Source organism: Pristiophorus japonicus, chromosome 8 (assembly GCF_044704955.1).
Source record: "Pristiophorus japonicus isolate sPriJap1 chromosome 8, sPriJap1.hap1, whole genome shotgun sequence".
Taxonomy (NCBI): Eukaryota; Metazoa; Chordata; class Chondrichthyes; family Pristiophoridae; genus Pristiophorus; species Pristiophorus japonicus.
Window position 1 is genome coordinate 171,121,263 of NC_091984.1, and position 25,651 is coordinate 171,146,913.

A 25,651-nucleotide genomic window follows, 5' to 3' on the forward strand; every position below is an offset into this window, starting at 1 on the left:
GAGGGGGAAAATAGAGTACGAGAGGAAGCTTGCAGTGAACCTAAAAACTGACTGCAAAAGCTTCTATAGATATGTGAAGAGAAAAAGATTAGTGAAGACAAATGTAGGTCCCTTGCAGTCGGATCCAGGTGAATTTATAATGGAGAACAAACAAATGGCAGACCAGTTGAACAAATACTTCGGTTCTGTCTTCATGAAGGAAGACACAAATAACCTTCTGAATGTACTAGGGGACAGTGGGTCTAATGAGAAGGAGGAACTGAAAGATATCCTTATTAGGCGGGAAATTGTGTTCGGGAAATTGATGGGATTGAAGGCCGATAAATCCGCGGGGCCTGATAGTCTGCATCCTAGATTACTTAAGGAAGTGGCCCTCGAAATAGTGGATGCATTCGTGATCATTTTCCAACAGTCTTATCGACTCTGGATCAGTTCCTATGAACTGGAGGGTAGCTAATGTAACACCACTTTTTAAAAAAGAAGGGGGAGAGAAAACGGGTAATTATAGACCGTGTTAGCCTGACATCAGCAGTGGGGAAAATGTTGGAATCAATCATTAAGGATGAAATAGCAGCGCATTTGGAAAGCAGTGACAGGATCGGTCCAAGTCAGCATGGATTTATCAAAGGGAAATCATGTTTGACGAATCTTCTGGAATTTTTTGAGGATGTAACTAGCAGAGTGGACAAGGGAGAACCAGTGGATATGGTGTATTTGGACTTTCAAAAGGCTTTTGACAAGGTCCCGCACAAGAGATTGGTGTACAAAATCAAAGCGCATAGTATTGGGGATAATGTACTGACGTGGATAGAGAACTGGTTGGCAGACAGGAAGCAGAGAGTCGGGATAAACAGGTCCTTTCAGAATGGCACGCAGTGACTAGTGGAGTGCTGCAGGGCTCAGTGCTGGGACCCCAGCTCTTTACAATATACATTCACGATTTAGATGAAGGAATTGAGTGTAATATCTCCAAGTTTGCAAATGATACTAAATTGGGTGGCGGTGTGAGCTGTGAGGGGGACGCTAAGAGGCTGCAGGGTGACTTGGACAGGTTAGGTGAGTGGGAAAATGCATGGCAGATGCAGTATAATGTGGATAAATGTGAGGTTATCCATTTTGGGGGCAAAAACATGAAGGCAGAATATTATCTGAATGGCGGCAGATTAGGAAAAGGGGAGGTGCAATGAGGCCTGGGTGTCATGGTTCATCAGTCATTGAAGGTTGGCATGCAGGTACAGCAGGCGGTGAAGAAGGCAAATGGTATGTTGGCCTTCATAGCTTGGGAATTTGGTATAGGAGCAGGGAGGTCTTACTGCAGTTGTACAGAGTCTTAGTGAGGCCTCACCTGGAATATTGTGTTCAGTTTTGGTCTCCTAATCTGAGGAAGGACGTTCTTGCTATTGAGGGAGTGCAGCGAAGGTTCACCAGACTGATTCCAGGGATGGCTGGGCTGACATATGAGGAGAGACTGGATCAACTGGGCCTTTATTCACTGGAGTTTAGAAGGATGAGAGGGGTTCTCATAGAAACGTATAAGATTTTGATGGGACTGGACAGGTTAGATGCGGGAAGAATGTTCCCGATGTTGGGGAAGTCCAGATCCGGGGACATAGTCTTAGGATAAGGGGTAGGCCCTTTAGGACTGAGATGAGGAGAAACTTCTTCACTCAGAGAGTTGTTAACCTGTGAAATTCCCTGCCGCAGAGAGTTGTTGATGCCAGTTCATTGGATATATTCAAGAGGGAGTTAGATATAGCCCTTACGGCTAAGGGGATCAAGGGGTATGGAGAGAAAGCAGGAAAGGCGTACTGAGGGAATGATCAGCCATGATCTTATTGAATGGCGGTGCAGGCTCGATGGGCCGAATGGCCTACTCCTGCACCTATTTTCTGTGTTTCTATGTTTTATGGCTGCAAACGAGCTGCATATTGAGGGAGTGGAAGCCCTTGTGGTTCACAAACACTCATAGTGATGTGGGGATGTCGATGATGCCCTGCACCTCTGGGAAGCCAGCCAGAGTCACAAGCCGAGCGTATGCTCAATAACAGCAGCTTCATCAGTAACAAAGTTTACATAAGTGGCTGACTTGTGAAACATGGCTTCGGTCACCTGGGTGATACATTTGTGGGTGGCCGACTGCGAGATCCTGCAAATGTCTGCTGCAGATCCCTGGAAGGAGTTTGAGGTGAAGAAGTTGGGGATGGTGGTGACTTTGACAGTCATTGGTAAGGCATGTACACCAGGACCTCTGGGCAGCAGGTCTTGTTCCAACAAGCTACAAATGTCTGCAACGACCCGGCTCGATAGCCTGAGCCTTCTTTGGGCACTGCTGCTCAATCATGTCCAGGAAGTTCATCCTCTGCCTGTATACCCTCTGTTCGGGGTATTGCCTCTGGCATGGTGCAGCCCTCCTGTGAAGCATCAAGTGATTGAGGAGAAGGCTGTTGTGGTTGCTGCTGCTTCTGCTGGTGCGGCTGGTGTTGGTGTTGGGCTCATCTTGGTCTGTTTCTGAGGTCCAAAGTGAGACAGCATAAACGGCTCCTATGCTTATGTAATAGATGGCAGGTAAAGTGGAGTTCAGAGGCCCAATCCCTCAATGTTGTGATAGTAATGTGGTGAGAGTGGCTTCTGAGGTTGCAGAAATGACTTGCAAACTCCTGACAGCTAAATCTCTGCACAAAATAAAGTCAGCAAGAGTCTTTTGATTAGCCAAGTAAGCAGGTTTAATATGGGAGCATTTATGTGTTTTCCCAGCTGTCAATTAATGCACAATGGTGACTGAGCTTCCGCCTCCCCTTCACGGGCGAAGTTCCTGCATTGGACGAATCCCGTGCTCAAGAAGATTAAGCCAAAACCTGCTATTAAAAAGCCTCTTAAGGATCCTCAACAAGCATTTAAATAAATCAATGAGGTCGCCCGCCCCTGCCGAGCAGGTCTGTGGCGTGCAGAATGCGTCTGAATTAAATGCGGAAGTCGGCGGGATGATGGCGGGTTCCCGGCGCATTGGCAATTGCCGTGAATTTTACTGCTGACCCGCCTCCAAACCTGCACGCTCGGCACCAGGAAAATTCCAACCCTGGTTTTGCTGTGAAAAGACATCTATAGCAGACCCGAATTCGTAACAGTGTGCTATGTGTGATAACATCATAAACTTGCTTTTTATAAATAAGCTTTTGATTTTGTGATATGCAAAGCATGGAATAAATCTTCTCTTTCTCCAAAGTAATTTTTATCTGTTTATTGATAGTGGGGAGTAGGTTATAATAATGTAAAAGTATCAAGCAATTTAAGTAACGTTGTCAAACTGTGAGAGGTTCATGAAAATGTGAATCCCCATCTCTTGAGTTATTTACTGCCTTTGGGCTAGAAATTCCCCAGCCTGTTGTTATTTGATAAATAACGACAAAATAGTGAATAAATAAGAATAAAAATTACACCATTTTTTAAGGAGGTAGATTTGGCCACAAAATACGACTGTTATTAAAATAATGGTGTTGCACGACAATTCGCGTTAAAAACCGCGATGTCGCCAGCTTTAGCTCGAGGCTTATCAATGTGAAAAATACGGAGAGGGGAGAAAAGACAAAAAAAAATTGCAAGAAACAAAAAATCACAAACATTTACAAGACCCTTAACTAAGTAATTGCTGCAAAAGAATTAAAAAATAAAAACTTTAACTTACCTTTTTTGCAGGCCTTCCTACTTTACTTACCGTCATTTCTGAGTCTGCAACGCCTGTTTTTCTCATGCGTTTTTTTTTCCTAAAATGGGTTCGCCAAATGGCCAAACTTAGGTGGTGCAGTTTTTTTTTGTGTTGCACTTGGGCGATCCGCTTTTTGGCGATATTTTGAAAACGCCATTCTTAAGGTTTGGGGAATTTTGTGCAATTCAGTTTAAGAACAAAAAAGCACTTTTAAAAAGTACGTTAGGCTGGGGAAAATCTAGCCCTTGATGTCCCATCTCTCCTCGGTGTTTTTTTGGTTTATCTCCCAGTGAGTTTGAGGTCGGTGGGCGGCCGGGGTGATGCAAAATGCACTCACAGGCCCAGATTTCAGGCCTGAGGTATTTTAACACCTGGGCTACATCTATATGCGACTGGTCAGCTGCCCGCCCTTAACAGGTAGAAAGCAGCAGCTGGCTGGTGGCTGGTAGCAGAGGTAAAGGTGGCAGGCATCGAAGGAAGGCTTTCTGGCAAGAAGGTAAGTGACGGAAATGAGTTTAGCGAGGGTCTTGTGGAGAGTATGGGCTACGGAAGGTCGCGACTTTCCTGCTCCACCGGTCCCTACGCAGGAAAAATTTTTACTTAACTTGACCTCTTGACTGCTTCTGACATGCCTTCACCTGATGAGATCGCCATGGCAACTTTCCTGCGGAGATCTGAGTTAAAATCTCATCCGGGTTCAGTAATGGAATGCTAGCGACCGAACTGCAATGAGCAGTTAAAATGATTGCCAGCAGGATTCCAGCAAGAATGGAGCAGTAAGGCTGAATACTCCATTTTAAAGGCACCCCACCTCCCCACCCTACCTCACTCCTGCCAGGCTGATGGGTTAAAATTCTTCCCTGGTCTGAAGTCACAAATGTAACTTAACTATACTGTAAAATGGTTGCACACTGATAACTAATTCCATCCCGTGCATCTTGTTTTATGCAGATTATGAGGAGCAAGCTCAACTGTGGTTTGAGACTACCAATACTACCACTCAACCTGAAGAGCCCAACAGGGCAGAGTATCAGTTGCCAATTCTACACTGGTTTAATTCAGCTCCCTGTGGTTTTGCTAAATACCCAGTTTGATGTCCCAATATGAGTGTCTGTTGGCTCACTGAATGCCTTCCATGCACTGCATGCCACCTTCTGTACTACTTTGATCCCCTGACCTTACCGTTAAAATCTTTTCGCTTACGATTTTTATTCAGTTTTGAATTTTCTTTTGTAAATATTCATAATTTCCTCCGGTTAATGGGGAAGCAGTTGAACAAATATTAATGGTTCCCTCCTGTAATAGCAGGTACTTATTGATGTATCCCTGTGTAATTGGTGAGTATTCAAAGTACAATCAAGTGCACTTACGTCTGAGAATATTGTTCTCTGGTTATACAAACAAACAATATTTTAACTTCAGTGATGTCTTCATTTGCCAATCAATATCAACCTAAATTTTACCTCTCCTTACAAATTTGAAAAGGACCAATCTATTCTCAGTCATCCTGTTAACTTTTTCAACATGAGACAGGCCCTGTTTGCAACGCCTTTTATACTCTTGCCAGCTACGGAATGCCATCTATGTGGACAGTATTTTATAATTTAGCAACTCCTTTTCTTCAAGAGCTAAATTCCAGAGATAAGGTGAGAGTGAATGCCTTTCACATCAAGGCATCATTTGACCGAATGTGGCACCAAGGAGCCCTAGTAAAACTGAAGTCAGTGGGAATCGGGGGAAAACTCTCCACTGGATGGAGTCATATCTGGCACAAAGGAAGATGGTTGTGGATGTTGGAGGCCAATTATCTCAGTCCCAGGAGTTGCAGGAGTTCCTCAGGGAAGTGTCCTGGGCCAAACCATCTTCAGCTGCTTCATCAATGACTTTCCCTCCATCACAAGGTCAGAAGTGGGGATGTTTGCTGATGATTGCACTGTGTTCGGTTCCATTCGCAACTCCTCAGATAATGAAGCAGTCATAGGCAATCCCTAGGAATCTAGGAAGATTTGCTTCAACTCTAAAAATGAGACCTTAGGTGGCTGAACAGTCCAATACGAGAACCACGGTCCCTGTCACAGGTGGGACGGATAGTCGTTGAGGGAAAGGGTGGGTGGGACTGGTTTGCTGCACGCTCTTTCCACTGCCTGCGCTTGATTTCTGCATGCTCTCAGTGATGAGACGCGAGGTGCTCAGCGGCCTCCTGGATGTGCCAGCGCAGCCTCGGCCGCCTGAGGAAAAGAGTGGATAACATCCAGTCTTGGGCTGATAAGTGAAAACAACAACAACTTGTATTTATATAGCGTCTTTAACACAGGAGTATTATGAGATTAAAAATTTGACAACGAGCCGCATAAGTAGAAATTAGTGCAGGTGACCAAAAGATTGGTCAAAGAGGTAGGTTTTAAGGAGCTTCTTGAAGGAGGTAGAGAGGCGGAAAGGTTTAGGCAGAGTGTTCCAAAGCTTGGTGCTTAGGCAACAGAAGGCACGGCCACCAATGGTTGAGCGATTATAATCAGGGATGCTCGAGAGGGCAGAATTAGAGGAGCGCAGACATCTTTGGGCGGGGGGGGGGGGGGGTTGTGGGGCTGGAGGAGATTACAGAGATCAGTGGGCAGGGGGGCCAAGCCATGGAGGGATTTGAAAATAAGGATGAGAATTTTGAAATCGAGACGTGGCTTAAGCAGAAGCTAATGTAGGTCAGCGAGCACAGGCGTGATGAGTGAGTGGGACTTGGTGCGAGTTAGGACATGGGCAGCCATGTTTTAAATCACCCCTAGTTTACGTAGGGTAGAATGTGGGAGGCCAGCCAGGAGTGTGTTAGAATAGTCAAGTTCAGAGGTAATAAAGGCATGGATGAGGGCTTCAGCAGCACGTAAGCTGAGGCAAGGATGGAGAGAGGCAATGTTACAGAGGTAGAAATAGGCAGTCTTAATTATGCTGCGGATATGTGGTCGGAAGCTCATTTCAGGGTCAAATATGACACCAAGGTTGTGAACAGTCTGGTTCAGCCTCAGACAGAAGTTGGGGAAAGGGATGGAGTCAGTGGCTAAGGAACGGAGTTTGTGGCGGGGACCGAAAACAATGGCTTCGGTCTTCCCAATATTCAATTAGAGAACATTTTTGCTCATCCAGAACTGGATGTCGGAGAAGCAGTCTGACAATTTAGAGACTGAGGAGGGGTCGAGAAAAGTGGTGGTGAGATAGCGCTGGGTGTAATTAGCATACACGTGGAAACTGATGCTGTGTTTTCCGATTATGTCGCCAAGGGGCAACATGTAGATGAGAAATAGGAGGGGGCCAAGGAAAGATCCTTGGGGGACACCAGAGGTAATGATGTCGGTGTGGGAAGAGAAGCCGTTACAGGTGATTCTCTGGCTACAAATAGATAGATAAGAATGGAACCAGGCAAGTGCAGTCCCACCCAGCTGGACGACGGTGAAGAGGTGTTGGAGAAGGATAGAGTGGTCAACTGTGTGAAAGACTGCAGACGAGTCAAGAAGGACAAGGAGGGATAGTTTGCGCTACACAAGTGCCAGGCAATGGCCATCTCCAACAAGAGGGAGTCTAACCACCTCCTATTAACATTCAATGGCATTACCATTGTCGAATACTTCACCATCAACACTCTAGAGTCACCATTGACTAGAAACTTAACTGGACCGGCCACAGAAATACAGTGGCTACAAGAGCATGTCAGAGGATAGGTATTTGGCGGTAAGTGACTCACCTCCTGATTCCCCAAATCCTTTTCACCACCTACAAGACACAAGTCAGGATTGTAATGGAATACCCTCCACTTGCTTGGATGAGTGCAGCTCCAAGAACACTCCAGAAGCTCAACACTATCCAGGACACAACAGTCAGCTTAATCAGACCCCATCAAGTACCTTAAACATTCATTCCCTCCACCATCAGTGAACTGTGGCTGCAGAGTGTACCATCTACAAGATGCACTGCAGGAACTCGTCAAGGTTTCTTCGGCAGCACCTCCCAATCCCATGACCTCTACCATTTAGAAGGACAAGGGCAGCAGGCGCATGGGAACACCAACTCCTCCAAGTTCCCCTCCAAGTCACGCACTATCTTGACTTGGAAGTATATTGCTGCTCCTTCACCGTTGCTGGGTTAAAATCCTGAAATTCCATATCGAACAGCACTGTGGGAGTACCTTCACCACACAAACTATAAGAAGATGGCTCACCACCATTTTGTCGCCAGCAATTAGGGAAGGGAAATAAATGCTGGCCTTTCCAGCGATGCCCACATAAGAATATCAGAACATAAGAATTAGGAACAGGAGTAGCCCATACGGCCCTTCGAGCCTGCTTTGCCATTCAAATAAGATCATGGCTGAATGAATGAATAAATAAAAAGAAACTGCATACTTCTGCTTCAAAGAGGCTTCATTACTTTCATATTAGGAAGTTTTGACAGAATACAACCTTGTTTATTGAGTATAATCTGCCCATAGATGTTATCCATAACGGTGTCCATGAAATCTTCCATTCAATAGCTTATTCTTATTTAACATGAAAACCCTGTTGAGGATGACTGTCAGGACACGAACTGTTGCTTCTGGTCAGTTATGGCCTATTTAGTGACTAAAAGCAGGTTTCTCCACTTCAGGGTGGAGTTTCAGCAGGGCAGGACTATGGCCCATCCTCCAAATCCATCCCAACCCAACCCATTTTCCTGGATCACCATGAGGGAACTCGCCAGTACCAAACTGCAAAATCCAGGCGACTCTTCAACACCAGAAGATGCAGATAGGCATTTAAAGGGGTGGAAAAGCCCTAAAGATCAGAAATCGGCAGCACTGTAGGCCATGGAAGAGAAATAGGCCTACAGAAGAACCTCAGGGCTGTAACCACCATTTCCCAAGGCTTTCAGCCACCTTCCATATCGGTCCCGGGAAGTGGTGATAGCTGGGACAGATACCAGTGAAATCCGATGGGAATTCGTCCTTCCTCCCCTGCTGCCATTTGCATTCAGCAGGCAGAGAAGCAGTGGCCAGTGGCAGTCCCAGCGGGGATAGTAGGATGGAAATCTAGGTTGGGGCAGTGAGACAGTGGTAGGCTGCACTGCTGAAATTTTCCCACATTCCCGCTATCCAATTCATTTTGAATAGGATCAAGGAAGGAGATTCTAGTCTGAGATGTCTTCTGCTGCTATATTCTTCATTCTGAAACTTTTCTGTCGAACTATATAAAGAAAATGATCATTAACAATGGCTTGGGAACAAGCTACCCATCTTACCCCTTAGATACAGAAACAAAGGATATGAATCACCTATGCTAAAGAGAAGGGGGTTATAGGAAGGACGTGATTGCACTAGAGAAGGTGCAGAGGAAATTTACTAGGATGTTGCCTGGAATGGAGATCTTAGTTATGAGGACAGATTGGATAGGCTGAGTTTGTTCTCATTGGAACAGAGGAGGTTGAGAGGAGACCTCATTGAGGTGTACAAAATATTGAGGGGCCTGGACATAGTGGATAGTAAGGGTCTATTTCCATTGGTGAAAGGGTCTATTACGAGGGGGCATAGTTTTAAGGTGGTTGGTGGAAGGTTTAGAGGAGATTTGAGGTGGGTCTTCTTTACACAGAGGGTTGTGGGGATCTGGAACTTGCTGCCTGGAAGAGTGGTGGATGCAGAAACCCTCACCACTTTTAAGAGATGGTTGGATGGGCACTTAAAGTGCCGTAACCTGCAGGGTTACGGACCCAGAGCTGATAATTGGGATTAGACTGGGTGACCTTTTGTTGGACGGAGCAGATATAATGGTAAGTACTGCAGGGAATAGAATACGGCCAGGGTGATCGCCTGGATTAGTTTCGATCGCCTGAATGGGTCGGAGAGGAATTTTCCCAGATTATTTCACCCAAAATTGGCCTGGGTTTTTATCTGGTTTTTGCCTCTCCCTGATCACATGGCTCCGGTTGGGGTGGAGTGTAGAATGTTTCAGTATAAGGGGTGTCGCAGTTGTGTGAGGCGGACTGGTTGGGCTGGGTCCTCTTTGCCTTTCCGTCATTGTTCATAGGTTTATATGTAACCTTTAGGGCTGCTGACCAAGGTGCCGTGCGGCTCTTTGTCGGCCGGCGTGGACACGATGAGCTGAAATGGCCTCCTCCTGCGCTGTAAATTTCTATGTTTCTATTAAGTTAGACAAAAATTTTGAGCTGTATCCATGCTGTTTAACATGTGTGAAAACCATTCTGAAAGTTAGAGAGCAATTTCAGTAATGTAAAGAATCACATGTAAACAATGCCAGCATTTTAAAATAATTTCCAATGAATGTAACTGCATTCTTTTTTCTGGCAAGTTAATGATGCATACAAGCGGACTTTATGCTTGTAAAGGTTGAACCTCCCTTATCCAGAACTCGCTTATCCGGAACCATCCTTCAGCCAGAACTATTCCCAGCCACTGGGTGGCGTATGCGCAGAATTCCGACATGAACAAATTGAACAAATTGAAGTCGTTCCTCACTGCTGACTCCCGAAATCGCTGGCCTGACCCCGCGATCCACCGCCCCCCCCCCCAAACCCTCCATGATCTCTCTGCCGCACTTCCAGCCCCAAGCCAGCCAGCCCCGGTATCCCCTTGCTCAGTACCTGTACCATCCAATTTAACGTGACCACCCTTCGCCCGGAAAAATCCCTTATCCAGAACAGGCCAGGTCCCGAGGGTTCCAGATAAGGGAGGTTCAACCTGTACAGTGCTTCATGAAGCACTGCAAATACAAATACAAACTATTTTTTTGCAGCTCTGTGAAATCTTAGCTAATTGCCAAAAGATGCCTTTGCGTTTTTATTCATATTGAATTTGTGGCATGGTGTTTTTATTATATACTCCTTGTGTTCTTTTCTCCTCCAGGTTTGCATTTTTAGAACACGAAGTAATTAAACCACTATCTGAGCTGCTTAACGATCCTGAGAACATTTGTCGTAAAAATATGCACATGGCTATGGAGATGTTCTCAGAGATCCCTGCAGGTAGGAGTCTTAATTCAGCTTCGTGAACAGAAAATGTGTATTGAGCAAAGGAATGAATGTTGACATTGGCATGTATACGTTTTTAATTGACATGTTAATTTAGAGCAACTGCAGCAAATTCTACAGTTTGGGAAACTGAAATATTTCCAGTGTTGAACTATTATTTGAACTCCTTTCAACTGATTGGTGTTACTAGTGTTATGCATAATCCCACTATTATTTGGTCAAAAATATATAGGACAGAAATTCGGAATAGCCCAGTTTGTGTCGTTAAACTTTAAAAGTTGAAAAATTAGCGGCAGGCGCTAATCATTCTCGCCTCCTGCGAAATTCAGTTTTAGTGCTCTAAGAGGGAATTGGAGCGCTAATTCACGCGCAAACAACTTCTCTTGATGCGCTAAAGTCAGAGAGCAGGGCAATAGTAGCAGAGCGCTAAACAATTTCAAGTATGTTGGTAACAACACTCTTTCATCACAGAGGCTGCGTCCCTTGCTTAAAGGGAAGGGCCAATGATGCTGCACTAGCTAGTTGTCGTCCGTTCTGTTTTGGAAGGCAACCTCGGCGCAGTGGGTAATTGTGACCATTTTTATCTCATTATTGAGGAAGATCACTCAGATTGGTTCATTCTGTTAGTGATATAGGATCTGAAGGAAGATGTCATCACATGGGGGTCATAGCTCTATTATGCTTTCCCCTACATAGTTCAGTCATATATGAATTTGATATTAGTACTTTGGACATAATTGCTCTGTAAAACAGTCTACTTGTATTTGTGACAATTATTGTCTACTCAGTAGCAAAGCTTACCTGTTGGACACAATTTGCTTTTGCATGAGTAAGAGGAAAAGATTTCACTTAGAATCATAGAAATTTACAGCATAGAAGAAGGCCATTCGGCCCATTGTGTCCATGCTGGCTGACAAAGAGCTATCTAGCCTAATCCCACTTTCCAGCTCTTGGTCCATAGCCTTGTAGGTTATGGTACTTCAGGTACATATCCAAATACTTTTTAAATACTATGAGGGTTTCTGCCTCTACCACCCTTTCAGGCAGTGAGTTCCAGACCCCCACCACCCTCTGGGTGAAAACATTTCTCCTCAAATCCCCTCTAAACCTCCTACCAATTACTTTAAATCTATGCCCCCTGGTTATTGACCCCTCTGCTGAGGGAAATAGGTCCTTCCTATATACTCAATCTAGGCTCCTCACAATTTTATACACCTCAGTTAGGTCTCCCCTCAGCTTCCTCTGTTCCAAAGAAAACAACCCCAGCCTATCCAATCCAATCAGGAAGGATGAGCAAACTGACCACAGCACCGTGGTACGGGAGCCATTCAAGTTGGGGGAGTGAAAAGAAATGTTGTAGTGGTAGGGGACAGTATAGTTAGGGGGATAGATACTGTTCTCTGCAGTTGAGAGCATGAGTCCCAAAGGCTGTGTTGTCTGCCTGGTGCCACAGTTAAGGACATTTTTACAGTTCCTATGGATTGGAGGGTAGCTAATGTAACCCCACTTTTTAAAAAAGGAGGGAGAGAGAAAACAGGGAATTATAGACCGGTTAGCCTGACATCGATAATGGGGAAAATGCTGGAATCAATTATTAAAGATGTAATAGCAGCGCATTTGGAAAGCAGTGACAGGATCGGTCCAAGTCAGCATGGATTTATGAAAGGGAAATCATGCTTCTTCTAGAATTTTTTGAGGATGTAACTAGTAGAGTGGATAAGGGAGAACCAATGGATGTGGTGTATTTGGACTTTCAAAAGGCTTTTGACAAGGTCCCACACAAGAGATTAGTGTGAAAAATTAAGGCACATGGCATTGGGGATAATGTAGTGACGTGGATAGAGAACTGGTTGGCAGACAGGAAGCAAAGAGTAGGAATAAACGGGTCCTTTTCAGATTGGCAGGCAGTGACTAGTGGGGTACCGTAAGGTGCAGTGTTGGGACTCCAGCTATTTACAAGATGCATTAATGATTTAGATGAAGGAATTGAATGTAATATCTCCAAGTTTGCAGATGACACTAAGCTGTGTGGCAGTATGAGCTGTCAGGAGGATGCTAAGAGGCTGCAGGGTGACTTGGACAGGTTAGGTGAGTGGGCAAATGCATGGCAGATGCAGTATAATGTGGATAAATGTAAGGTTATCCACTTTGGTGGCAAAAATAGGAAGGCAGATTATTATCTGAATAGTGACAGATTAGTAAAAGGGGAGGTGCAACGAGACCTGGGTGTCATGGTACATCAGTCATTGAAAGTAGGCAAGCATGTACAGCAGGCAGTAAAGAAAGCAAATAGCATGGTGGCCTTCGTAGCGAGAGGATTTGAGTATAGGAGCAGGGAGGTCTTACTGCAGTTGTACAAGGCCTTGGTGACACCATACCTTGAGTATTGTGTACAGTTTTGGTCTCCTAATCTGTGGAAGAACATTCTTGCTATTGAGGGAGTGCAGCGAAGGTTCACCAGACTGATTCCCGGGATGGCAGGACTGACATATGAAGAAAGACTGGATCGACTAGGCTTATATTCACTGGAATTTCTAAGAATGAGAGGGGATCTCATAGAAACATATAAAATTCTGACCGAATTGGACAGGTTAGATGCAGGAAGAATGTTCCCGATGTTGGGGAAGTCCAGAACCAGGGGTCACAGTCTAAGGATAAAGGGTAAGCCATCTAGGACCGAGATGAGGAGAAACTTTTTCACCCAGAGAATTGTGAACCTATGGAATTCTCTACCACAGAAAGTTGTTGAGTCTAGTTCGTTAGATATATTCAAAAGGGAGTTAGATGTGGCCCTTACAGCTAAAGGGATCAGGGGGTATGGAGAGAAGGCAGAGGTGGGGTACTGAAGTCGCATGATCAGCCATGATCATATTGAATGGTGGTAAGGGCTGAATGGCCTGCCCCGGCACCTATTTTTTATGTTTCTATGCTTCTATCTCCTCTGGGCTGGAGAGGAACTTGGAGTGGGAGAGGGAAGATCCAGTTGTCATGGTCCACGTAGGTACCAATGACATAGGTAGAACAAAGAAAGAGGTTCTGCTGAGGGAGTATGAGCAGCTAGGGGAGATTTACGGAGGGAGTTCCAGAGCTTATGGCCCAAACAGCTGAAGGCACGGCCACCGATGGTTCAGTAGTTATAATGAGGGATGTTCAAGAGGGCAGAATTTGAGGAGCTCAGACATCTTGTTGGGTTGTGAGGCCGAAAAAGATTCCAGAGATTGGGACGGTAAGGCCATGGAGTGATTTGTAAACAAGGATGAGAATTTTGAAATCGATGTGTTGTTTAACCGGGAGCTAATGTAAGTCAGAAAGGACAGGGGTGATGGGTGATTATGACTCCAACTCACTCCTGGCTGGCCTCCCACATTCTACACTACGTAAACTTGAGGTCATCCATAACTCAGCAGCCTATGTCCTAACTCGCACCAAGTCACGATCACCCATCACCCCTGTCCTTTCTGACCGACAGTCAACCCCTTCATCTCAGGAATCAATCTTGTACAGCAAGTAATCAGGAAGGCAAATGGAATGTTGGCCTTTATTGCAAAGGGGATGGAGTATAAAAGCAGGGAAGTCCTGCTACAATTGTACAGGGTATTGGTGAGGCCACACCTGGAGTACTGCATATAGTTTTGGTCTCCTTATTTAAGGAGGGATCGACTTGCATTGGAGGCAGTTCAGTGAAGGTTCACTAGGTTGATTCCTGAGATGAAGGGGTTGACATGAAGAAAGGCTGAGCAGGTTGGGCCTATACTCATTGGAGTTTAGAAGAATGAGAGGTGATCTTATTGAAACATATAAGATACTGAGCGGGCTTGACAAGATAGATGCAGAGAGGATGTTTCCACTCATGAGGGAATCTAGAACTAGGGGACATAGTTTAAGAATAAGGGGTTGCCCATTTAGAACTGAGATGAGGAGGAATTTCTTCTCTTTGAGGGTCATAAATCTGTGGAATTCTCTACCCCAGAGAGCTGTGGAGGCTGGGTCATTGAATATATTTAAGGTGGAGATTGACAGATTTTTGAACGATGAGGGAGTGAAGGGTTATGGGGAGCGGGCAGGGAAGTGGAGCTGAGCCCAAGGGGCCAAATGGCCTACTTCTGCTCCTATTTCTTATATGTTCTTATATGTTCTTTCCTCTTAGCTAAAATTCTCCAGTCTAGGCATCATCCTCATAAATCTCTTCTGTATCCTCTCTAGTGCAATCACATCTTTCCTGTAATGCGGTGACCAGAACTGCACGTAGTATTCTAGCTGTGGCCTAACTAGTGTTTTATACAGTTCAAGCATAACCTCCCTGCTCTTATATTCTGTGCCTCGGCTAATAAAGGCAAGTATCCTGTATGCCTTCTTAACCACCTTATCTACCTGGCTTGCTACCTTCAGGGATCTTTGGACATGTACTCCAAGATCCCTCTGTTCCTCTATACTTTTCAGTGTCCTAGAATTTATTGTGTATTTCCTTGCCTTGTTTGCTCTTCCCAAATTCATTATTTCACATTTCTCCAGATTGGATTCCATTGGCCACTGTTCTGCCCACCTGACCAGTCCATTGATATCTTCCTGCAGTCTACAGCCTTTTCCTTCATTATCAACCACACGGCCAATTTTAGTATCATCTGCAAATTTCTTAATCATACCCCCTACATTCAAGTCTAAATCATTGACATATACCACAAAAAGCAAGGGACCTAGTACTGAGCCCTGCGGAAACCCACTGGAAACAACCTTCCAGTTACAAAAACACCCATCGACCATTACCCTTTGCTTCCTGCCTCTGAGCTAATTTTGGATCCAATTTGCCACTTTGCCTTGGATCCCATGGGCTTTTAGTTTCGTGACCAGTCTGCCATGTGGGTCCTTATCAAAAGCCTTGCTAAAATTCATCAAACGCACTACCCTCATCGACCCTCGTTACCTCCTGAAAAAATTCAATCAAGTTAGTCAGACACGACCTTCCCTTAACAAATCCATGCTGATTGTCCTTGATTTATCCGTGTCTTTCTAAATGAAGATATATCCTGTCCCTCAAAATTTTTTCCAATAATTTTCCCACCACAGAGGTTCGGCTAACTGGTTTGTAATTACTCGGTCTATCCTTTTCTCCCTTTTTAAACAATGGCACAATGTTAGCATTCCTCCAGTGCTCCGGCACCACACCTGTAGCCAGAGAGGATTGGAAACTGATGTTTAGAACCTCTGCTTTTTCCTCTCTTGCTTCTCTTAACAGTCTGGGCTACATTTCATCCGGCCCTGGGGATTTATCCACTTTCGAAGATGCTCAACCCTTTAATACTTCCTCTCTTACAATGTTTATTTCATCCAGTATTTCCTACTCATCATCCCTGATTGCAATGTCTGCATTTAGTTAGCTTTTGCATGAGTAAAAGGATAAGATTCTCGATCTCCTGTGCATCTGCTTAAGGGAGACAAAGGCGCAACAAGAGGCTGTAATATATTTAAGCAATTGTGATGCTCTGAATATTTCTTGCATCTCTAATGATGAGATTGAAATTATACTTGTGGTAAAATTACACTCCTGACCTGTATGTGTGCAGGACTGGAATCAGAAAAAAATTACACAATATATATTTGCCAGTATTTATAGAGTGATTATTGGAAGTGAGCAAGAAATGGATTATGCGGTTTTTAAAACTATAAGGGATTCTGATAGAATGAATAGGGAAAGACTATCTCTTCTGATTGGGTAGTAATTGATGAGGGATATGGATTGCTTTGCCACACGGAGTGGTTGAAGTTTGCATCTTTTAAGGGAAAAAAGGATAAATATTTGAAGCAGAGGAATTTCTAGGGCTATGGGGAAAGTGTGATGCAGTGAGAGTAGTTTTGGTAGTAAAGAGCTGACACTGACATGATGGCTGAATGGTCTCCTACTGTGCTGTACACTTCTATGTGGATCAGGAGCTTGTGTTTGATTTCTGTGCAATGTCAGCAAAATCCATTCAAATCAGTCATATAAAATGGTTACCTGTCTCTTAGATAGAGCAGTAGCTCAGCTCAACACGAATCAATAGATCAAGATGTCAAGCATTTGAGATGGTGATTATATGCTATAAATCACAAATGCTTGGAACTGGAGATAAAGATATATAAAGTGGATTACATTTCCAGTAAATACGGTCTAGTTTGTTGGTATCAAAAATTAAGACATAAATTCTACATAAAATAATGTAGAAAATGCCTCCGGGAGGAAGTCTTAAGTGTAGAATATATTCCCGAAGTGGGAATTGAAAACTCCATGAGACGTTATTCTTATGAATGAATAAATTCAGCAGAGGACAGTTTCAGATTTGGATACACTGTATATACCACTCAGGTTTTTTTTAAGCCTTTTATATATAAGCAATATTAATGTTTGTGTACAGATTGAAGAATAATCCACTTGATTTGATATGAAAGTTCTTTTAACAACATTCTGTTTATTTATCTGGTAGACAAAATCCAGTCATCCCATAGTTGCTGTGGGGAATAATATTGTTAATTGCTTGTGAGAAATTGATACTTACCATGGTTTGTGATGTCCACTTGCGTGTGTGCCGTTGTATCGTAATGAAGTGTTGTATCCATAGCAGCTGGTTCATGAATTCATGAATATGAAACTTGCCACGGATTTGTGTATTGACTTATTTTTGTTATCTTGGAAATTCAAACCAGTAGTTCAATATCATGGTTGTGGGTTTTATTTCTGTTTGCATTTTCATATTGCCTTGGTGGAATTATTTTATTTAAAACTGTTTTTTATTTTTTTGCACTTCAAATATTTATAGATTTTGTTGAGCAATTAACGATACTACCAGAATCAGGAAAGAGACAGTCCAAAATTATTGTAGTTCTTTTCAGCGCCTTTAGACAAAGTCACTGATGGATGCTAACTTGTGTGATGCCCCCATTAGCTATCTCTCATGGTGTAGTTAGTGTATCTACAGGATAGACAGTAAGTTATACTGAGTCTTTGATATAAACAGGTCTCCTATAGTCCATTTGCTGCTGACACTGCCATTCATTAAAACCACATGTTGTATAATCCTTGTATACCTATCAATACTTAAACAATGTACTGTCTGATCTCACCTTAATACAGCCCTCCTTTAATGGTTCAACCATTTAAAATGTAACTATATTTGCATATTTTAACACTTGCCAGCAATTAAAACAGTGGCCTTGAAATTCGATTAAGCCTGAAAACGGATGGTACCACCACGGGCCAAGGTTAACGGCTGCCCGCAAAAAGAATGCAGGCACATAGAACAAAGCTTCTGCATCTGATGAACTTCTCTAATTTGTCTGGGACTGTCCATGCACTTCACTTGCATTTATTTACTGAGTCTGAATTATGGCGCTGGCACAGCATACAAAGTAGTGTAAGAACTATTGGGCCCAAGTTTCGGGCCGCGCCTAGAACGGCGCAGCCCCGACCTGGATGCCCGTTTTTCACGCCCGAAAGTGCGCCGAAAAAATACCTGCACATTCTCCGGCTCCCTGCAGGTCCTTTGCAGCTCGGCGCAGCGCAGCACGAGCTGTGAGGGGCGGAGCCAGGTCCCTGTGCTGAAATTAGTGCCGAGACCTCTGCACAGGCGCGCTACAGTGGGCGCGCATGTGCAGTAGCTCCAGGCGCACAAAACTGTGGGAGGGGCCCGAAACACGCAGTCCCTAGCCCTGGCCGAATGGCCTCACTGGGGCTGCGAGGATCAGGCTGCACCTCCCTGGTCCAGCTCCTGCTCTGGCTCCAGCTGGCTCTCTCAACCCCCACCCCGCCCCTCCCCCCCCCCCAGCTCCCACTCCAATTCCCCCCCGGACCTCCCCCCCCAGCTCCCGCTCTGCTCCCCCTCCCAGGACCGCCCCCCCCCCCCCAGCTCCCGCTCTGATTCTCCCCCCAGCTCCCGCTCCACTCCCCCCCACCCCAGACCCCCACCCCAGCTCCCGCTCTACTCCCCCCCCCCCGGACCCCCCCCCCCAGACCTCGCTCCGCTCGCCCCCCCCGGAACCCCCCCCCCCCCCAGTTCCCGCTCCGACCCCCCCCCAGCTCCCGCTCCGTTCCCCCCCCCGGATCCTCCGCTCCCGCTCCAAAGACCGCCGCTCCCGCTCCCGCTCCGACGACCCCCCCGCCCGCTCCCGCTCCCTCTCCCGCTCCGACGAGCCTGCCCCCGCTCCCGCTCCGACGACCCCCTCCAGCTCCGGTGATCCCCCACTCCCCCAGCTCTGGCTTCCCCTGGCCACCTACCTTGCTGGGGGCAGGCCCCGCCCGAAGTCTTGGGCCCGGCTTCTTCACGTCAGCCGGGCCCGTTCAGCCTCCTCCCTCTCCTCTTCCCCTCCCTCTCCTCTCCCCCTCCCTCTCTCTCCTCCCTCACTTCCTCCTTCTCCTCTCCCCCTCCCTCACTCCCTCTCCTCTCCCCTCTCCCCTCTCCCTCCCTCTCCTCACTCTCCCTCCTCCTCCCTCTCCTCCCTCCCCCTCCCTCCCTCTCCCCACACCTTCCTCCCCTCTCCCTCCCGCCACCCACCCTATCCCCCCCCCCTCCACCCTCCCCTCGCTGTCAGAAATACATAGGCACTGACAGGCAGAGAGAGAGAGAGAGACACTGACAGGCAGAGAGAGAGACACATACACTGGGGGGGGGGCCCCGTCCCAGCACGCTGTTAGAGGGCTCCCGGTGCTGCAGTCAGTGAGTAGAATTTTTTTAATTTATTGATTTTAAATTTTTTTTTATTTTTTATTAATTTTTTTGATTGATATATTGGTTGATTTATTGATGTATTTATCATTTATTATTGATGATGGCTCTTTATTTGTAAAACTGAAGTGTTTAATGTTTGTAAACTTCCCTTTAAACCTCCCCCTCCCCCATTCCCTACGCCTGATTTGTAACCTACGCCTGATTTTCTAAGTGTAGGCAAGGTTTTTCTGAGCGTACAAAAATCTACACTTACTCCATTCTAAGTTAATTTGGAGTAAGTTTTCACTGCCTAAACTTTCAAAACGGGCGTAAGTGGCCGGACAAGCCCCCTTTTGAAAAAAAAAATCTGTTCCAAACTGAAATTGTTCGAACTGACTAGAACTGGAGCAAACTAATTGCCGAGAATTGCAATTTGTAAGAACCTCCATTCCAAACCAGTTGCTCAAAAAAAGCAGGAGCAACTCAGGCCGAAACTTGGCCGCATTAAGTGGATGGAGACTAGAAATTAGAAACACTGCAAAAGGGAATGGGGCAGATATGAAAGACATGGAGAGAAATACATCACATTTGTGGTTGAAACAGGCACCACTCAATGTTATTTTACTACAATTTGTGCTGGGCAAAATATTTGGGCTGGATCCCTTTTCCATGAGTCTGTTTTTGAATTGAAGCACTATGTGGGTCCACTACTGGTCAACTCCTGCCTCGATTTTTTAAGAAACTAATTCACTTAGGTGATCGGTAATGGAGGTTTGCTTCACACTTCAAGTACAGCAACCAATGTCTACAGGTTGGGGGAGGGGAATGCAACTGCCATGCTTTGGCCAATCAGTGGCTGAATTATGCCCAGTTGCGGTTACTCTTGCAGTGGCCGATCTTTACTCAGTATGTGTGCGCGTGTTGGGGGGAAAGTGTCCTATCAAATCACAGTTGAGATGGGTGGGTTGGTTACTGCGTTCTCCAGGTCTTGGATGTACTATACGCTGTTCTTGAATGATTTATCTGCAGGCAAGAGAACTACCTGTTCTGCTTTTCCTGCTGCCTTATTGACGGCATTCCTACATGTAGCATTCTACGATTACTGGTCAGACTTTGACAGGTGTATTTGCATTTTGGAAACTCTGTTTGCTACAGTGAGAAGTTCAGATACATTTTTCCCATATGTTTGTGTTTATTTTGGGATCCTGGTTATGTATATTAAGCATGAATGGGGATCCCCTTTTATTGGTTGGGCCAGCACTTGTGAACCGTGTGTACCCCTGGAATACGTGGGCCTCTACCCATGGGACCTGGAAAGGCCCACTGCAAATCTCCGTACCTCCTGGGCCACCAGATATGTGAGCATTTTATTTGCGGATTGGAGCATTTTCCCGCAGGCAGCTTCCGACTACAAGTTCATGGCCAATCTATAAGAACATAAGAACATAAGAAATAGGAGCAGGAGTAGGCCATACTGCCCCTCGAGCCTGCTCCGCCATTTAATAAGATCATGGCTTATCTGATCATGGACTCAGCTCCACTTCCCCGCTCGCTCCCCATAACCCCTTATTCCCTTATCGTTTAAGAAACTGTCTATTTCTGTCTTAAATTTATTCAATATCCCAGCTTCCACAGCTCTTGGAGGCAGAGAATTCCACAGATTAACAACCCTCTGAGAGAAGAAATTTCTCCTAATTTCTGTTTTAAATGGGCGGCCCATTATTCTAAGATCATGCCCTCTAGTTCTAATCTCCCCTATCAGTGGAAACATCCTCTCTGTATCCACCTTGTCAAGCCCCCTCATAATCTTATACGTTTCGATAAGATCACTCTCATTCTTCTGAATTCCAATGAATAGAGGCCCAACCTACTCAACCTTTCCTCATAAGTCAACCCCCTCATCCCCGGAATCAACCTAGTGAATCTTCTCTGAACTGCCTCCAAAGCAAGTATATCCTTTCGTAAATATGGAAACCAAAACTGCACGCAGTATTCCAGGTGTGACCTCACCAATACCCTGTACAGCTGTAACAAGATTTCCCTGCTTTTAAAATCCATCCCCTTTGCAATAAAGGCCAAGATTCCATTGGCTTTCCTGATCACTTGCTGTACCTGCATACTAACCTTTTGTGTTTCATGACAAGTACCCCCAGGTCCCGCTGTACTGCAGCACTTTGCAATCTTTCTCCATTTAAATAATAACTTGCTCTTTGATTTTTTTCTGCCGAAGTGCATGACCTCACACTTTCCGACATTGTACTCCATCTGCCAAATTTCTGCCCACTCACTTAGCCTGCCTATGTCCTTTTGCAGATTTTTTGTGTCCTCCTCACACATTGCTTTTCCTTCCCATCTTTTTATCATCAGCAAACTTGACTACGTTACACTCAGTCCCTTCTTCCAAGTTGTTCATATAGATTGTGTTGTGTATCTGTAAAGCATGCACTCTCATATTCCGCCACCAGGGAGCGCATCCTCTGAAGTCCCAAGGTATCCCAGCACTGTATATAAGCCGGCCCCGAAGGCCTGTTCCTCACTCTGGAGTATCTTAATAAAAACTGAGGTCACTGTTACTTTAACCTCCCTGTATGCAGTCTCAACTGTGTTATGAACACAATAACTGGCGACGAGTATACGAATCCAATGCAAAGATGCAGCAAACTGTGGGCTTCCTGGAGAAGTTCTCGGAGGGTGAGCAGTGGGAAGCCTATGTCGAACAGCTAGACCAGTACTTTGTAGCCAACGAGCTGGACGGAGAAGGAAGTGCTGCAAAAGGGAGAGCGGTCCTCCTTACGGTCTGCGGGGCACCGACCTACAGCCTCATGAAGAATCTTCTGGCTCCGGTGAAACCCACAGATAAGTCGTATGAGGAGCTGTGTACACTGGTTCGGGAGCATCTTAACCCGAGGGAGAGCGTGCTGATGACGAGGTATCGGTTCTACACGTGCCAGCGATCTGAAGATCAGGAAGTGGAGAGCTACGTCGCCAAGCTAAGGCGACTTGCAGGACAATGTGAGTTTGATGGTTACCTGCAGCAGATGCAAAGTTTAGTGGGAAAGTGGGTTGTGTAGAGGACACAGAGAGGCTGCAAAGAGATTTAGATAGGTTAAGCGAATGGGCTAAGGTTTGGCAGATGGAATACAATGTCGGAAAATGTGAGGTCATCCACCTTGGGGAAAAAAAACAGTAAAAGGGAATATTATTTGAATGGGGAGAAATTACAACATGCTGCAGTGCAGAGGGACCTGGGGGTCCTTGTGCATGAAACTCTTTTTGGAGTTCACCTGCAAAAACATAAAACATTAAACGGTGCCACCCGACCTGGGTGACACTCCAGACATTTACAAGGCCCTTTTTTTCCCCCCCTTTTTTTTTGTGTTTTTCTTTTTTTTTTTTTGGGCACTAAAATCACAATTTTCCCCAGTGCCCCCTATAAAAGGGAAGGGGGACACTAAAAGCACCGGCAATTAAAACAAATTAAACTTAAAAACGTAAAATCAAATTAAAATTTGTTGCCGGGCGTGATGATGCACTCCAGTCCCTCCGGTGCCCACCTCTCGCGGAAGGCCGCGAGTGTACCGGTGGACACTGCGTGCTCCATCTCCAAGGACACCCTGGACCGGATGTAAGAGCGGAAGAGAGGCAGGCAGTCAGGTTGAACGACCCCCTCGACCGCCCGCTGCCTGGACCGGCTGATGGCACCCTTGGCCGTGCCCAGGAGCAGTCCTACGAGGAGGCCTTCGGACCTACCCGCTCCCCTCCGCACAGGGTGCCCAAAGATCAGGAGAGTGGGACTGAAGTGCAGCCAGAATTTCAGGAGCAGCCCCTTCAAATAATAAAACAGGGGCTGCAACCTTGTGCATTCCATAAAAACATGGAACACGGACTCTTCCAGACCGCAGAAATTGCAGGCGGCCTGGGAGTCCGTGAACCGGCTTAAAAATTTGTTGCACGGCACTGCTCCGTGCACCACCCTCCAGGCCAAGTCCCCGATGAATAGTGGGAGGACCCCTGCGTAGAGTGCCCTCCATCGGGGACCCCCGCCTCCTCCGGACGGCAAGATGGTACGCCATGGCGTGTCCGGACAGCCGGCGAGGATGGCAAAGTTGAGGGTGTGCAGGAGCAGCCCGTACAGGAAACCCCTCCGCGCGGAACTGAAAGGCACGGAGGGGATTTCCCCGAGGCGGCTCAAGTTGTGAGGCGCCGGCCCCCGAGGGAGGTTCCGGGGTTTGGCGCCGATGAGGAATTCCGTCCGGACGGGGGTCAGTTCGGACGGGATCTCCCCACGTGCTTGAGCCTCCTCAATGCACCTAACGGAGTCAGGGCCCAGAGCTGTTTTTAGCGACTCGATGGCATCGGCCGCGTGGCGGACGTTGGCAGAATTTAGGCGCCGCGCCAGCATGTCTGGCGCCATCCAGCCCGCTCCTCCGCCATCGAGCAGGTCCCTGACCCTGGTCACCTCACCAGCCACAGCCCTCTCTTCCGACCGCCACATAAAACCTCGGCCGTGGAGGTACGGATTCCCGAGCAGCGGTTCCTGCAGGACGGCCGCCACTCCAGCCGGCGGAGAGCTGCGCTTGGTGGAGACTTTGTTCCAGACCCTGATGAGTTCCCTGTAAAAGACAGGCAGCTCCCGGAGGGCGGTCCTGGCACCCCCCAAGTTCACAAACAGGAGCTGCGTGTCATAATTGAGGTCGCGCTGCTGGCGGAAGAAATACCTCGCCAGAGCACACCACCTAGGAGGGGGCTCGACGTAAAGGTATCTCTGCAGGGTCTGAAGACGGAAAGTCGCGAGCTGGGCGTTGACGCACACCAACGACTGACCGCCCTCCTCAAGCGGGAGACTCAAGACCGCGGCAGAGACCCAGTGCTTCCTGTTGTTCCAGAAGAAGTCCACCAGCTTCTTCTGTATCTTGGCGACAAACGCAGGGGGAGGGGTCAAAGTGACCAGCCGGTACTACAGCATTGCGGCCACCAGCTGGTTTATGACTAGCGCTCGACCCCTGTAGGACAGCACTCGGAGCAGTCCTGTCCAGCGCCCTAGGCGAGCGGCGACCTTGGCCTCCAGCTCCTGCCAGTTCGCCGGCCAGGCTCCCTCGTCGGGGCTAAGGTAGACTCCCAGATAGAGGAGATGGGTCGTGCTCCAGGCAAAAGGCCTGAGCTCCTCCGGCAGGGAGTCCACCCGCCACTGACCCACCAGGAGTCCGGAACATTTCTCCCAGTTGATCCTGGCGGAGGACGCGGCCGAGTAAATCTCCTGGCACTCACGCATCCTCCGCAGGTCAGCGGGATCCTCTACCGCGAGGAGCACGTCATCGGCGTAAGCCGAGAGGACGACCTCCACGCCCGGCCCTTGCAGAGCCAGTCCCGTCAACCTCGTCCGCAAGAGGCGCAGGAAAGGCTCCACGCAAACGGCGTATAACTGGCCGGACATGGGGCATCCCTGGCGCACCCCACTCCTAAAGCGAAGGGGCGCCGTCAAGGACCCGTTAACCTTAAAGTCGGATCCGGGCGACGAAATGCGTCCCGAACCCGAAAGCGCGCAGAGTTCCGAGCAGATAGTCGTGATCCACCCTGTCGAACGCCTTCTCTTGGTCGAGGGATAGGAAGGCGACCGACAGACCAGCCTCCTGGGAACAATGGATGAGGTCCCGGACCAGATGGATGTTATCGTGGATTGTCCGGCCCGGGACCGTGTAGGACTGGTCGGGGTGGATCATGTGGTCCAGCACGGCACCAAGGCGAGCAGACATCGCCCTGGCGAAGATTTTGTAGTCCGTGCTGAGGAGGGAGACCGGGCGCCAGTTCTTAAGGAGGCGGAGATCGCCCTTCTTAGGCAGCAGGACGATGACGGCCCTGCGCCAAGAGAGGGGCATCTCCCCGGTCGCCAGACTTTCCCCCAGGACCCGCGCGTAGTCGCTCCCCAGGACATCCCAGAACGCCCTGTGGAACTCCACGGTCAGCCCGTCCAGCCCCGGGGATTTTCCCCTCGAGAGCCGGGCGAGGGCACCGGTCAGCTCCGCCAGGCTTAGCGGAGCTTCCAGATTTTCGCCGCCCTCCGGGCTGACCTTCGGCAGGTCCTCCCACAAAACTCTACGCGTTTCCCCGCTGAACGGATCCGGAGAGAACAGAGCCCCGTAATATTCACGGGCCCTGTTGTTGACGCCCTCCGGATCCGAGACGAGAGAGCCGTCGTCGGCCAGCAGCGTCAAGAGCTGCTTACGGACACTCTGCCTTTTTTCCAGCGAGTAGAAGAAGGGGGAGCCGCGGTCCA

General features: G+C 47.2%; 1 protein-coding gene across 1 annotated transcript in view; it reads left to right on the forward strand.

The window, feature by feature from the left end:
- Positions 1-25,651, forward strand: part of rsph14 (radial spoke head 14 homolog) — a 1,169,762-nt gene that overhangs the window by 23,601 nt on the left and 1,120,510 nt on the right. Inside the window, exon 3 of the mRNA XM_070887531.1 lies at positions 10,578-10,696. Coding sequence (XP_070743632.1) covers positions 10,578-10,696 — 119 coding nt within the window. The remainder of the gene's footprint in view (positions 1-10,577; positions 10,697-25,651) is intronic.